Here is a 15,340-nt window from a genome sequence, read left to right on the forward strand (position 1 = left end):
CGCGGTTAGTCATCAACGTGACTTTAGAGTTTAGACATCAACGTAAGTTTAGACATCAACGAACAACAGCAACATGGTAAAATAGCAGCAACAACTTTAGTTTAGACAGCAACAAACTTAGTTTAGACCATAATATTATTTCTATGGTTAAGACCGAACGAAATAAGGTTGCCCTTTTCGCGTTCCATACTGGTGATCATACATCCAACAAAAGCCGTCTGCTCACTTTGCGCGGAATATCTCTATGCAACTTTACTTTAGTTTCCGCTCTGCTTCAAGTTCAAGTTCAAAGTTGTGAAAGGAAGGCCACGGAATATCTGTCCTAGCCTGCATGCATTGAAAGTAGCAGTGAACGTATCTTGAGCAGTACAGGTGGTTGTCCTTCCAACCTTATGATTATATTTTGATCTGAGAAGTAAGAATACTTAGGCCTAAAGGCAGTTATGCTACTTGTTAGACCTACAGGCAATAGGCTAGCACGTAACTTTGCAAGTTATGCTTAAACTAGGCCTAGGCCTAGCCTAGTTCAACTTTAAAGTTGCCAAACGGAACTTGCCTAGGCCTAGTAAAATAACTTAAGTTAGGCTAGGACAAGGCTAGGAAAATTCCTGAAATAGGCTAGGTTGCAATATCTAGCGACTATCTAACTGTAAATGTGTAATATAGGATGGTGACTTCGAAGTTCGCCCACTTAAGACTTAAAACACCCCAAAACTAAATCTTCTGGTATAAATCATTTGAAAATATACTTCATATGGTGGGAGAATTTTGTTATAGTACGATACACGGCCAAACTTTCTTTCCTGCAAACTGTTTTCACGTTGTTTTCCAAGAAGATTCTTCGTGATTGTGGAACTGGTATTTCTTGCTAGAGTATTGCGAATTTCGGCCACGCAACCTACAGTGTGGCGCTGGTAAAAATTGGTGGCGCTGTTGCTCTTTCAGTAATTATAACAGACTTCATAGATCTTCGTCATTTTATTGACAAATATGTAAGTAATTTCTTGCACACGGGTCATTTTGGAGAGAAAATAACTGTAGCTTCGTACTTTTTGGTGAAATTTGGCTCTTCCTGTAGGTTTTCATGGTGAAAATCGTGTATTTCTTAGGGTGCCCGAACTTCGCAGTATGGCGAACTTCGCAATACTGACTATACTTAGTCTAGGTTAGTACTCGTAGTACCACTAGTATAGTCAGTATTGCGAAATTCGGAACACTGCGAAGTTCGGACACCCCTAAGAAATACACGGTTTCACCATGACAACCTATAGCAACAGCCAATTTCACAAAAAACTATGAAGATACAGATACTTTCTCTCCAAAATGACCCGCGTGCAAAAAAGGACTTACATATTTGTCTATAAAATGACGGAGATCTAGGCCTATGAAGTCTGTTATAATTACTGAAAGAGCAACTGCGCCACCAATTTTATCACCACCGCCACACTGTGGGAACGGGTGTCCGAACTTTGCAATACTCTAGCAAAGAAATACCAGTTCCATAATCACTAAGAATCTTCTTGGAATACAACGTGAAAACAGTTTGCAGGAAAGAAAGTTTTGCCGTGTATCGTAATAAAACACACTTCTCCCACCAAATCAAGTATATTTTCCGGTGATTTATACCAGAAGATATAGTTTTGGGGTGTTTTAAGGCTTAGGTGTCCGAACTTCGAAGTGACCATGCTACTAGTTTTAATAGACCTAGTATTAGTAACACTCGATTTGTAACATAGGCAACCTTACTTCAGCCAGGCCTAGCCTAATCCTAAGGCACAATGTTTGTATGTTCTCACAACATTTAAGTATTGGATTTAGATTTTCCTGCTCCACATCCAACATTTCAGACTATATGGGGTTAGGTCCTTCTTAATATTAGGGTTCCTTCAAATATGAATCATGATGGCAACTGGGTCTAAGAAGAAAGTGCCATAAGAAGAATATCTGACAATAAGCGAGTTCGCAAATTGCCGCGCGCAAAGCATGATGAGACGGTACGGCCGGGGGATCTTGGGATACCCTTGTCTGTAAGGTAGTTCTTTAACTCCTTCATTGATCCTCAGAATGCATGAAAGCTAGCTTGGGCTATGGATTTGATGTTTCAAATATAACTAACTCATCAATCTCAGTTGTCAAGATCTAAAAACTGTAGGTTAAATATTCCTAGGGTCTGGAAATATCCAGCAAACCACCAAAATTTGTTTAGGCAATCCACTGCTCTAAAGAGATATTGGCATAACATGACTGGTTGCCATTCACACCAAAAGATGTAAGTGTTTTCTATTTCCCATCTAGATCTGCTCCTTCAGTAAACTAATGCCTTGTATTAAATGTTCTCTCTCATTGAGTGACCTTACCAACCCCATTCGTACCAATCTGAGTATCTGTTGGTACATGTACATATCATTCCCTTGAATGTGGTTTTGGTCTAGCTAGGTGGCTCTAAACATGGAAGAAACTTGAAAAAGTTGAATTGTTGAAAAGTTGAAAAGTTGAATTGTCTTTGGTAACTTGAATGCAACCATGTTAACAATTAAGAATGCGTATTGTACTCAAGAACATACATATGGTTAGAGACATGTCTCATTCATATTATCCAGCAACTTGTATTAAAGGTTGTAAATGCATCAGCTTTGAAAGGAGACACACATTCTCATCATATTGTAAGTCTACATACTGTACCTTGAGATATATATAAATGGATCCTTTTTGTTTACCTTTACAGTAAATGAATGCAGTACTTCTGAGGATGTTGGATTCATTGCAGATGACCCCAAATCTTATTGTGAAACAGGATGTGAGGCACACGACCATAACGTGCAATATCTCACAATGGCAGATATGAACAGTCCCTACTCAAAACACATATGGAATCTTCTAATTAATGTTGGATTTAAACTCTTCTCGTCAATATTTGTAGTTTTAGTCACCATTTTAAGTACATCAGGGCTCTTGGGTGTCAGTTCTTGTCTAACTGTCAGTATCCTAGTTTGGTGCATCTTCTGTGCAGTTGTCTACTGGGGAAAGATTGATAGGCTCCCAAGTCACAGAATAGAAAAGTTCTTGGAAAATGAAGAGAACGGACCAGCCATTATTGGTCACAGGGGAGGAGCAAATGAAGCTCCTGAAAATACAATAGCAGCTTTGTTAGAGGTTTGTAAAATCTCCAATAAGTTTATTATTGGAAAAGGAGGGGCATAATATTCAATGCTAAGCATTACTCATCTGTCACTGATTGTATGTTATTTGTAGTCATAAGTTGCAGTAAATGAAAAAAATGCAAGTGAGTTAATTTGTTCATAAATTCTCTGTCAGTGTTTTCATTCATTGTTTACACATAAAAACAAATCAAGCCGAAGGATTCCATCATTTTTATGTCATTTACTTGGTTTGCCTGGTCAAGTTTAAATGGTATTTCTCTGGTTTTAGAGCCCCGAAATGAATACAACATGATTGACATTACTTGTCACTTGTAAACCTCTGGTTGGTCACGTTGCTCTCCGAACACTAAACATTTCTTCAAATTTCACAGGCCAAGAAGAATGGGGCATATGCTGTTGAGGTAGACATAGGAGTTACCAAGGATGAAGTTGCCATTCTGTTGCATGACTGGACCGTCGATCGTACCACTGATGGAGAGGGGAAAATTTCAGAGATGACCCTTGAAGAGGCTGAGCGTCTCAATGCTGCTGCTAACTTTTCAAACAGGTACAGTAGGTTACTGGAGATCTTGCAAGTTGGAATCGATTTGGTTCATCTCCTACCATTATAAACTGACATTTCATGGCTTGTACAATGTCATCAGTATAGCATCAAAATATCTACATGTATAAATTGTACAAAATATAACTTTTCCCCAAAGTTATGCCTTTTTACCCTATCTTTACTAATTATCTGTCTGTTTTCTGTCCTTAAAATGTTGTGTGAAATGACGTTGGTTAAGGTAAAACTGTCTCTCTCACATGCTGCATGGTCATACCAGCAAGTAAAGTAATTATTCAAAACATTTTGACAACTCTGCTAAAAAGTACCCAGCTTTCAAAAAAAAATTACGACATGGTGTGCGGTGCAGTAGTTTTATGTGGTAGTCCATTTAATGAGTGTTTTTTGACAAAATTCTTTGTTGCGTTGCAGTGAGAAATGCTTTAAACAATCAATATGGCCTTGTTGATTCTCTCTGCTAGTAAAACATGACCTCTAGGAAATACAAATTCCATTAAATTTACTATTTGGATAGTTGTTCCATGGTAGCTAGAACATTTCCATATTTAGCAACTTTTACTTCATTTTCAAGGACCATTCAGAAATGAGGTATCAATTTTGTTTGTTTATCTAACTTTTTGTAGTACATGCCAGAGATGACAGGAATTTATGCCATGGTGTGGTATTGTGTAAGGGCTTGCTGGTACAGTATGTAAGTGTGTGTATGTAAAGAGATGCCTGGTCTTGTAAACAATGTTAATCCAAGTGTACATTGTGGATGGATTTCATAGACACGGTGTGGCTTTCAAAACGCCTACTGATGTAAAAACTTGTCTGGTGGATGTTATGCACAAAAATTCATTGTAATCATTAATTGCAATTAAGTTACCTTTCATTTGGTGAAAAGAGAAAAACAAAACTAGTAAGACGACTTATTTTAAATCATTTAAGGAGTGAGTGAAACCCAGTAAGTCTGTCAAAGTATCTGGGAAATATCAAATGAATTAAGGCAAGAGCTTGCTTTATGGGCAGCTCAGCATGACTGGCATCTTGCGATATTTTATTAATTAGGTAATTATGAAGGCTGTGAGGCAAGGGTGGTGAAAAAGTAAGATGTTAGTTAAGCAGCTATAGAATAACCTCCCCGACCCATTGTCCATATTCATTTTGCCCAGTCAGTTTTATTTGTTGGTTAGAGTTAGCAACTAGTTTAGGCTTATGGTAATCCTATTGGCATGAACATTGTGAGGAAGCTGCATCAATTTTAATTATATGCAAATGATAATATTCAACAGATCTCAGTTTCCATCGGAGAAGATTCCAACCTTAGAGGAATGTGTCATAAAGTGCCTTGAACTTGATCTGAAGATTTACTTTGATGTCAAAGATTTCTCTGATAAGGTAACATTATCTAAAGGGGCCCCAGGACTGGCATTTCAGAAAGATTTGCAATGTCTTGAATGCTTATTGTAACATTGTCAGCAATATTAAAGAAGGTTTCAAATACTTGAATTTGTCTAGTGAAAATTCTGCCTGGGTATTAAAGATGGTTGGACATAATAGAAATTATGACTACAAGCAACATCTTTACTAGAATGGTGCTTGCCCATGGGACAACCTTCATGATAGGTTTGTGTATCCTACAAAAAAGTTTTAAGTTAAGTCATATCAGACCTCTTGAAAAATTAAAACAATTGTCTTACAGCCTTTGTTTATGAAAAGTCCTTGTCTCCTTAAATATCTGAATTCTTGGCTCCAAGCAATAACCAACTAATTACTTGGCTTAATTAAAAATGTTTAATAGGATCTGGAATAAATACCAGGAAGAGTGTCCAATTTGATGACAAGATTTGTTTACTGAGGAGTAAACTTCACAGCTCCAGCAAGAGCCCTAGTTGTACCTGAGATGTGTTGAGTGATTGCATGATTATCATATTTAAACACATATAGGGTATCAAATTGATGAAAAGAAGAGTGAATTAAGATTGCTTTTAAAGAATAAACAAGTTTTGTGAGCAATGTTGGAAATAAAGAAAACATGAGTTATATCTATCTTATTTTGCAATTTTTGTATCGTCTAGAGAAGCCTCCATTCTCTGGGCCCAATTTGAAGCTTTAAAGGGGGGACCAAAAATTTTGTGGACACAAGGCTAGTTTAAACTCAGCTTGGTAGTAAATTAATTGTTTAAAAGAACATTTTTCTTCTGATTAGCAATGAGCATTTTTTAAATGAGAATTCCAGGCTAGTTTAATACTGAATTGATCAGATTTGAAGAGGCCCAGAGGTCCAATCCCAAAATGAATTTGTACAGAATTTCTTTGTATTTCCAATGCACCTTTATACTTTCTTCTTATTTTGTAGACTGTATCAATTCTCATAGATATATATGAAAGATATCCAAGGCTAATGGAAACTGCTATCGTCTGTTCCTTCATTCCATCAGTTATTTACAAGGTGAGTGTATTTACAAATAGTTGCTAGTCTTTAATATAATAAGGATTGATACAGATAAGAATCCAAGTTACCCCAATTGAGCCCTAGAAGAAGGTCTTTCTGGGGAAATTGGGTGGCATTAAAAAAGCTCAAATGGCTGATGGTTTAGAAATCTGTTATCTTTAGGCTTTTATTTGGTCATTATCTTACATAAGAGCTAAAACTATTAATAAAGAGGGAACTAGGGAAGGTGTGAAAGTAGTAAAGGAGAAGAATGGGAAAGGGCCTTGATATTGTGTGTTTGTCTGTGTGTGTGTGCACTTGTTTTGTATTCTGACCGAGGACTTTAACAAAAGAATTCCAGGTCCTCGGATGTGATTTCTAAAGAATCACCACGTCCTCGAAGAAATTCTATAGTTATGGGGTATTGTTAAGGTTAGGGTACGTGGATTTGAACAATGGAAAAAACAGTGGGGTCCTCGGTCTGAATGTTAAACACACCTGTGTGTGTGTAAATATAATGAAATTGAACATTGCACAGACCATGTTATTGACAATGTAGGTGTGTTAAATGATATTAAAATGGGCAATATGAGCAAAATCTGTAGGGAGTGTGATATTAAATTCCAAACGTCTCCTTGCATATGATTACAACATTTGTAAGATATGAGAGTAGAGTTAGACAAACTTACAAACACATTGTCACGTTGCAAACGTTACACCAGCAATATTCAAGCACCTATCTACTATGTAAGAGGAGCCAACATTGTCACCAAACATGTGAATATCCAAAGGAGGTTATCATTGAAATGCCCCTTTTTTAAGATAACTTGAAGCTAATTAAAATAGAAACTAATTTAATACCATGTTGTGCCAAACAGGTCCTTACATCCAGAACTTCATCATAATTCTGGTGCCCCATCGAAAGCAGGAACAGCTCAAATTTCTGTTGTTACATTTTGCCTACTGGGTTTCTTTATAACTGTTGAAGACAGTTACGGTTTAATTGTAATGATTGTAAATAATGTTGCTTGAAAACTGAGTGACTCATGTGGAGTTTGTTCATAAGTTAAATGAATTATTACCGGCAGCTTTCAATAAGCAGCTCAGAAGTACTACAGTAGGAAAACACAAATGTTGATCCCAGTGTATCTCAAAAGGGTCCAAGAATATGGAGGTATTTGTACATAGTAACATATAGCCTAGTTCTAACATACATTGGTTTCAGTGTAATGTAAAATAAAGAATAAGAATGTGGACGCATTTGTTCCAATCATCTGTTGTTTGCCAGTTAACATTTTCATGATGTGTACACAGTCATATCCTGAGAATTATTGAAAGAGCGTAGGCGAAAACGACTTAATAAGTATTGCACTTCTGTTTTCTCCTGTTCCATGCAATAAAGGTACAATACAAGAACAGTAGCAGGAAAACATGGAAATATCACTTGTATATGTACACACATGCATAATGACGATGAAATGCAGGAAATAGTCAATTCATTCATACACAAACTGCAACACATCTGTCCTTCTGTGAAAGTTTGACAGTTCAGTACAGCATTTTGCTATGCCATGTCAACTTCATTATTCCACAGGCATTGTGTGAAAAAATAGTACTGTAAACATGGTGTTCAAAGATAAACCTTTTAAACTTGATATGAGATATTAGATACTGGATACTGATGTGCTGGTAGATGATATGATTCTGTGAAAATTTGCTTTAAAGGGTGTGAAGACTCATGCAAAAATAAACGTCTAATGCCAGTAATCTGACCTAGTTTCGTATGAGGTGTAACAGAAGTGTTAGACACAAATTTGCTTACAATATCTACATTGGGTTTTTGAGATATTGATAGTTTGAAATTGTCACACTTTGTACCATAAGTGAACTTGAAGAATGTGGATTCACCTTATTGAGTACAAGACTAGGATGGTTTTCTGTGGAGGTCAAGGTTAATTTGAAGTCAACAGAGGTCAAAGTCTGAAAATCTAAACCATTATAATTCAAAATGTAAAATTTGGAGGAACTTCATAGTGGTATGTGTATCCATCTTTTTTTTTTGGGGGGGGGGTAGGAGGAGGGGTGGTGTTGGGAGTTGTTAAAGATTGTGTAAGGTCAACATTGGTGAAAGTCTCTGAAAAATGTAAACAAGTAGAATATAACATGTAAAACCTGGATGATCCTTGCACTTGGTATGTGGATCCACGATTAATGTTAAGTATTAGAATCGTTGATGTCAAATGTGGCAAGGAAGTAATTAAAGCCTATTGTCTTTCTGGTCGTAGGTTAGACTCAGAAACCCAGAGATATTGACTGCTCTGACGACATCACCAAGGTTCTTCCAAACTGAGGTGAAGAAAATGAAGATACCACTGAAAGAATGGATTAGTCCCGTCAGCTATGTGATGGATTCCATCATGGTCTGGAGTATGTTTAACTGGCTCTGGTACCTCTGCGGTAATTCTGCTATTCTCCTCAACAAGGATTTCATCTCTAGGTGAGTTCAGGGAAAAAAATAGTTTAAGAAATTCAGATCTGTAACAACATTTTACATCGCACTACTCGAGACCCCGTACACCATCGCAGATACTCCATATCGTTCACCTGTGTAGACTAGGACACCTTCAAGGGCTGTAGCGTGAATTATGATGCAATACAGGCGCTTCTCTCTTTGTGTCCTGTTGTGAATGTGATTGTTTAGAAGACATGTAAGGGAGAAGTGGGTCTCACTTTTGTGGCTATTATGACACATACTGGTATCACTTGTTAACTTGCTATCCCTTCTTACCTTTTGTGTGACCTATGACCTTATGGAGAGCCGTCTGCATCTATGCGATGATTGATGAGGTGTGATGGGGTAAAATGATGGTTAAAGAGTGGTAAACCAGCTCACCAGTTTGGACATGGAGGATCATTCCAAATTCCTTACCTACTTCAGTGGTGAATATCCTGACACCCAGGAAAGCATTACAATCCTCACTAACACTCTGCCTAACTTTATTTTCCTCCCCTGTTCTTGCATCTTAGGTCAGTCTTGGACCATTGGAACGCCTGTGGGATTCATGTAGTACCCTGGACTGTGAATGACCCCGGTGACAAGGTGTATTTCACAGAGTCTCTGAAATTGGCCATCATAACAGACTGTGTTCTGAGCAGCGTCGATGAGTGACGAAAAGCAATAGCGGTGGAGAAAAATGGTAATCCATACAGATTGAACTGCAATAGTTGAGCTGCTGTTATTGCTTTGTTAAGAAGACTACTTTCATAAATTAGTGAAGCCTTGAGCAAATATTGTTGTGTTAGGTTGTTTTCCTTCATTTCTTGTACGAGTACATGATTTACACATTGAGGATATTCCGAGTAAATCTTTGTGCAAGCTGGATGGGCATCGTTAGACTTGAAGTAACAATATTTCACTATGCAGATGTACCTGGTTTGCATATAAGGTTTTGTAACAATGGCTGATATCACCACAAAATGATAAAGTGACAAAATGATAAGACTATTTTTGTGCTTATTGCACATGTTTGAACGTAGGGAAATGTCTGCATGGGATCTGTAAGTAACGACAAGTAAAAATTGCTGAAAGACTTAGTATGTGCAGGAATGTGCATGTTAGTGCATTTCACTTGTTGGCATTAGTTATGTAGAGCTGATTTTGACTAGTTTACTGGATTTTCTGTGAAGGTTGTCCAAACAGCAAAATCTGATTTATTAAAGGAAACTATTTGCATGCCCTTACTTCAAAGAAGAAAAAAACAAGAAGTGGTTGTGTCAAATACACCAAGGATTGTTTTGGCATTTTGGCAAAGAAAATTGAGTTACTTCAGACAACTAGATGTCTGTTAGTAATGAAATTGCAACAATCCTCATTAAAATAACTAATGGTCTAATTTGTTTCTAAAATTGAAGGTTTACAGTCTTGTTCAACGCCAAGGCCCTCTCACACGAGTTTACAACTTAATCCTGGTCATTGGTAACTTTTCACACCCACACACCAAAGTGTGCACAATTCAATCTTTCCTAGGGCACTACAGTTCACCGCATCCACGTGTCCCCAAGACTTCCCATAGGGTGCAGCCACAAACCGGCGCACATAACTATATTTACAAGTTACCTCACAAGTCCCTGTTTATACACCTGGGTGAATAAAGACAATGGAGATAAAGTGCCTTGCCCAAGGACTCAACACAATGATCTGGCCAGGACTTGAACCTGCAATCTTTAAAATGATTTGGTCAACCATATATGCTCATAATGTTTCAGAGTAATAACCCAGAATTTCTAGCATACATGCTTTTATTACTGTGTGCATTTAATGGATAAAACTACTGTATCACGGATATTGACTCTGTAACAGATTTTTAATAACACTTCACAACTTTGATGGGTGTATACCAGGTGCGTATCCAGGGGGGGGCGTTGGGGGCGCGCGCCCCCCGGGTAAGAAAAAGAGGAGAGAAAAAAAAGAGGGGAAAAAAGAGGGGAAAAAAGAGGAGAAGGAGAGGAAGAAAGGGGAAAGAAAAAGAAGAAAGAGAGAAAAAGGAGAAAAGGAGGGAGTAAAAGAAAAAACGCGAAGAGAAAGAGGAACAGTGACATCATTACAGCGCTGAAGGGTAGCCAGTTGACGTTTCCATTTTCCTCTCTCACTAATGATCTATATATATACTATATATGGTCTATCATAACGCGTGTGTAGAATTGTGCTTTGAAACCAACTGTAGCTGGTCTCGAACTCGACCGTGTCGTCGGGGAACATGACGATTTTTGGGATGGGGGCGACCGCCCGCCCCCCCCATTCAGCATTTGTTTTAAATGATATCGCTAAGTAATTTCAAAATAGAAAGTGCCTAGATGCAACTTGCAAGGCCTGGGAAGTGTCATTTCCAGCGATCTGGAAGACATTTTCGGCCAAAATTTGCTTGTACGCTTCGCGCTAACAAATGGTCCTGGGTAGTGCCATTTCCAGCGATCTGGGAGGCATTTCCGGCCAAAATTTTCTTGAACGCTTCGCGCCAACCTATGGTGGCTCTACGCTTAGATAGTTTGCCTACAGGCTTCGCCCCTCCCTTGGCAAATTCCTCGCTACTCGCCTGTTCGAATTTGTAACGCAAACAGCAGATATCACATCATATCAGTGAGCATGAAAATGGCGTTCCAGGATGAAAAGCCTCAAAACTGTCCAACTTGCCTGAAAAAATAACCAAAAATTTTCGCGCGCTTCGTGTTCATGTCAATATCATATAAGCAAGCATCGGTTATTACATCGCATGCCATCATGTACCGTACGGTCCGTTAAAATTGCGCAGTATACCGCGGGATGCTAATGTTAACAACGACATGTCTCATGTAGATGTATAAAAAGCATGGAGGTCCAATTATGTCAAAATTCTCTTTTACATTAGTAATGGCGAATTAGGGGCTGCACCCCCGCCGCGCAGTGGCGGAGCGTCCATACGGTCAGGGGCGGATGCCCCCCCCTGACGGACTCAAATGGACAGCATTTGTCAGCTCTTTACCACTTTTTACTTATTCTAGATTATTGACTCTTTTATTGCGCTCTCATCTACTTATTGACATTTGTCACATTTTGTTGGTGTAATTTGGCGATGACACCTTATTTTTCGTTTATCTGCAAATTAGCCAGGCCCGGAAAGGGTCATTTCCGGTGATCTAGGGAGTATCTTTACTCAAAAATTTTCTGTACGCTATGCGCCAACCAGTGGTGGCGCTCCGCTTAGATAGTGTCAAAGCGTCCCTACAGACCATTCTCGCCCCTCCTGACCATTACCCCTAGCTCCGCCACTGCCGCCGCGCCTCCTACGCCTATGTGTGTAGTGTTCGGTTTCGGATATATCTGCTATCTTTTCATTTCCTTCAACCAAGTTTTACAATAGCCGTTATAAGAGGTTTTAATATTTGTACACCAATAAATTAACTGTGTCTGAATTTTTGAAAATTTCTGACAAACATTCTGCATCACACTTCCCTCTACTCGTGCAATTTTGACCGGTCTGTTAGGGGTTGAAGGAAGTTTTTCTATATTGGTTGTCCATAGATGAAATTTTGTACAACATTATGGGTATGTTTTGAAGTGAGTTTATTCACGAGAAATGTGAAGTTTCAAATTCTGAACAAATATGGGGCTTAAAACCTTGAAAAGTGGGGCTGCGGGTATTGAGGGCCGCGACGTAGAATCACCTACAAAAGCAAAGACCCACAGGAAATGCGATCAGGTCGAACATGATGTGTGCCGGGTTGACAATCTTCAAAAAGGTTATGGATGGAAAAAAAAACTTTTAGGAAATACTTGGTTCTCAGGCAAAAAGTGTACATCTGGTTGGTCATTTCAAGCCCAAGAAGTGCCGTTTCCGGTGATCTGGGGGGTATCAAAATAAGAAATTTTCTTGTACGCTGCGCGCCAACCGATGGTGGCGCTCCGCTTAGATAGTAATTCGCGCCCCTGGGTTTCAAAATCCTGGATATGCACCTGTATACAAAACGAGACTCAAGACTATAACCATTCTACACTATTATTATTCAGTCGGTTTTGGCAAAGAAAAATATTCAAAAATATTACACTGAGACCCACAGAAATATTGTATTGCAACTAGCTGATGACTCACAGTAATTAAGGAAACCAGTGTTCTACTATATCATAATAGAACACTTTCATATTTTATTTTCAGATTGGTATTAAAATCTATCATAAATGTTTCAATATTGGACTCCATAGTAATAATAATTAAATGCACTATTAAATTTACATTTCTTAAAGATGGGAGTTCAGTTATTTAGTAAGTTAAATATGTACCAAATATGTAACAAGTGGTTTTGGCAAAGAAAAATATTTCAAAATACTACACTGAGACCCACAGAAAAATATTGTATTGCAACTAGCTGGTGACTCACAGTAAGGAAACCAGTGTTCTACTATATCATAATAGAGAACTTTCATATATTATTATCAGATTGGTATCAACATCCATCATTAATGTGTCAATATTGAACTCCATAGTAATAATTATTAAATGCACTATTAAATTTACATTTCTTAAAGATGGGATTTCAGTTATTTAGTAAGATAAATATGTACCAAGCTGGGCTTTGTTCTTCTATTTACATAGCAACTTTAAATGTCATGCATCTGCCATATTTATTTATTAGATTAGAATCTTGACACTGTACTACCCAAGCTACATAGTGCTTCAACAAATCCATCCTGTCCCTCTGTCTGCCATTCAGGTATCAACCAGCTAAATATGTCTGTAATTGTGGACAATTTGTCATTGTCTTTTTATCTATGCATGTAGCACCTGATGTTGACCAACAAGTGTCTGATGCATATTTTTGGCATTTTTAGTGTTAATACCCAAAAAGTTAACAAATGAGTCTGTGTAAAAATTAAACTTATATTTGAGAAATGATGAATTGCTGCATCATAAATTCCATGAAGGTTTATTTTGAGCATATTTGTAATAGGTATGTTTTAATAATTGGAACACACTCATTGACACTATGCCAATGGGATGGGGTGGGGGTTGGGGAGGGTGAACAAAATTACTTTTGTGATTCCTGCCAAACTAGGCAATCATTGATAGTGGTTACTAGCAAAGAGACTTGCCACTACTCAACTTTTAATTCCTGATTTTGACACTGTAGCTGATAACTAAGTCATTACTTAAAAACCTTTTTTTCTGGTAAATTTGTAGGTTTGTTCTTAAATGGTATATATTATACATATTAAATATGATTAAATAGTTTATAGTTGTTGTCATTCAATTTCATAAGAACTTTTCATAAATGTGTTACTTTAATTACTGTTTCATGGTTGGATGTTGGTTTTGTTCACTTTTCAACATTTTTGCTCTTTCCTGTTGATCTTTCAATTAATTCTCATCCCTTCCAATTGGTAGTAGAAGTTAATAACTTGAAAACTTGTTTCTTTATCTGAAGTTGTTGTAATATAACAGGGAAACCTGAATAGTTTGCTCGAATAATCAGCATACTCATCTATTTTCATCTGACATTATTTTAGTATTTGCTGTCTAAAGTTAATTGCAGTGTTTGCAAGACTTTTTTTCAATTCTGAACGTTTTTTAAACAATAGCTTTACCTTTTCTATTGTTGTCTTTGTTTTGGATTACTCAAGGGTTGCAAATAGCCACACAATTGGTCATTTCTTAAACACTTTTCTATGGTCAAATTTGACTTTAGTTAAAGCTTATACAAGTATTTTATTCGTTCATAGATTCAACAACTGTTAAAAATTCAACTTTGAGTGGACATGGTTTGTGAAATGTGTGCTTTGCTGAATGTGAAAGTGGACTTCATAAAGGTACTGTATAATTACAGGGCACTCAAACTGGCTAAATTGTATCCTAAAGAGATCTCATTCCTATTTTTAAAGGATCTCATTTGGTCAAAAACTTCATTTACGGTAGTATTTCTTTTGATTTATTCGCATAATATTCATTGTAGTGCTACTTACAGTAGCCAAAAGTCATTCTTTTTATGAATTTCAGTACCCGACCGTTAGGAAGCAACATTTCTTTGAGCTTCACTTAACTATATATAGATGTTTGAAGCAATAAATATATTATATACAATTCATTTACAAATGTGGGAGGGAGAGAACCTGGGGAGAATTTCAAGGTATTGCAAAGATTATCAAGTATGCTTTTCAGATTTTTTATTTTTACCCGGTGGTTAAAATATTATTAAAGAAGTAAGTCTGTTTCATTATAATAACATTTATGCAATTTCTGTATCTTATTGTCTTCTTTTTCCATTGTCTTCTTTTCCATTGTCTCCCTTCGCTGTTTCCCTCAGTTGAAGTTCACAACCAATAATTAAAAGATCACACAATTTGACCACGTATTCACATCTTATGATATTTCATTGTTTCTTGATGCCTTAGGGTAGCATACGCCCATCAAAAGCCCCATTGACTTACACACTAAATCACAAAAGTAATGTGGTCTATAAGTCTAAATAGAAGTTCTCACTAGCTTAACACTACCCATCACTGGATAGCTGACAAGGTGGCCTTTCATGGCACCATCAAAGTATCATGACCATGGAGATTGTTTGCTATCCGAGCCTGAAGTTTTCGTCACTTGTAAACAAACCTCTTCACTCAGTTGTAAACAATTTTCGAACGCTACTCCTGGGAGGCCTAAAGGGGTCTAAAATTGCCTC

General features: G+C 37.4%; 1 protein-coding gene across 2 annotated transcripts; it reads left to right on the top strand.

Moving 5' to 3' along the window:
* Positions 1-211: 211 nt before the first annotated feature.
* Positions 212-14,901, top strand: LOC139959460 (glycerophosphodiester phosphodiesterase 1-like). 2 transcript variants are annotated; one of them, XM_071957096.1, is made up of 8 exons: positions 212-372; positions 2,726-3,153; positions 3,533-3,708; positions 4,998-5,103; positions 6,065-6,157; positions 8,425-8,636; positions 9,167-9,336; positions 13,307-14,901. In XM_071957096.1, the coding sequence occupies exons 2-7, from the start codon at positions 2,833-2,835 to the stop codon at positions 9,306-9,308; spliced, it is 1,050 nt and encodes a 349-aa protein (XP_071813197.1). In that variant the 5' UTR covers positions 212-372; positions 2,726-2,832; the 3' UTR covers positions 9,309-9,336; positions 13,307-14,901. The 2 variants fall into 2 exon arrangements, with proteins under 2 accessions (XP_071813197.1, XP_071813198.1); XM_071957097.1 differs by having other exon boundaries at positions 214-415.
* Positions 14,902-15,340: the final 439 nt, after the last annotated feature.

This window comes from Apostichopus japonicus, chromosome 19 (genome assembly GCF_037975245.1).
Source record: "Apostichopus japonicus isolate 1M-3 chromosome 19, ASM3797524v1, whole genome shotgun sequence".
Taxonomy (NCBI): domain Eukaryota; kingdom Metazoa; phylum Echinodermata; class Holothuroidea; order Aspidochirotida; family Stichopodidae; genus Apostichopus; species Apostichopus japonicus.

Bases quoted from the DNA above. Each gene is read 5' to 3' on its own strand.
- LOC139959460 (XM_071957096.1), top strand. From the start codon at position 2,833: ATGGCAGATATGAACAGTCCCTACTCAAAACACATATGGAATCTTCTA. The intron at 3,154-3,532 runs GTTTGTAAAATC...CAAATTTCACAG, and splicing joins CAATAGCAGCTTTGTTAGAG to GCCAAGAAGAATGGGGCATA. The intron at 3,709-4,997 runs GTACAGTAGGTT...AATATTCAACAG, and splicing joins GCTGCTAACTTTTCAAACAG to ATCTCAGTTTCCATCGGAGA.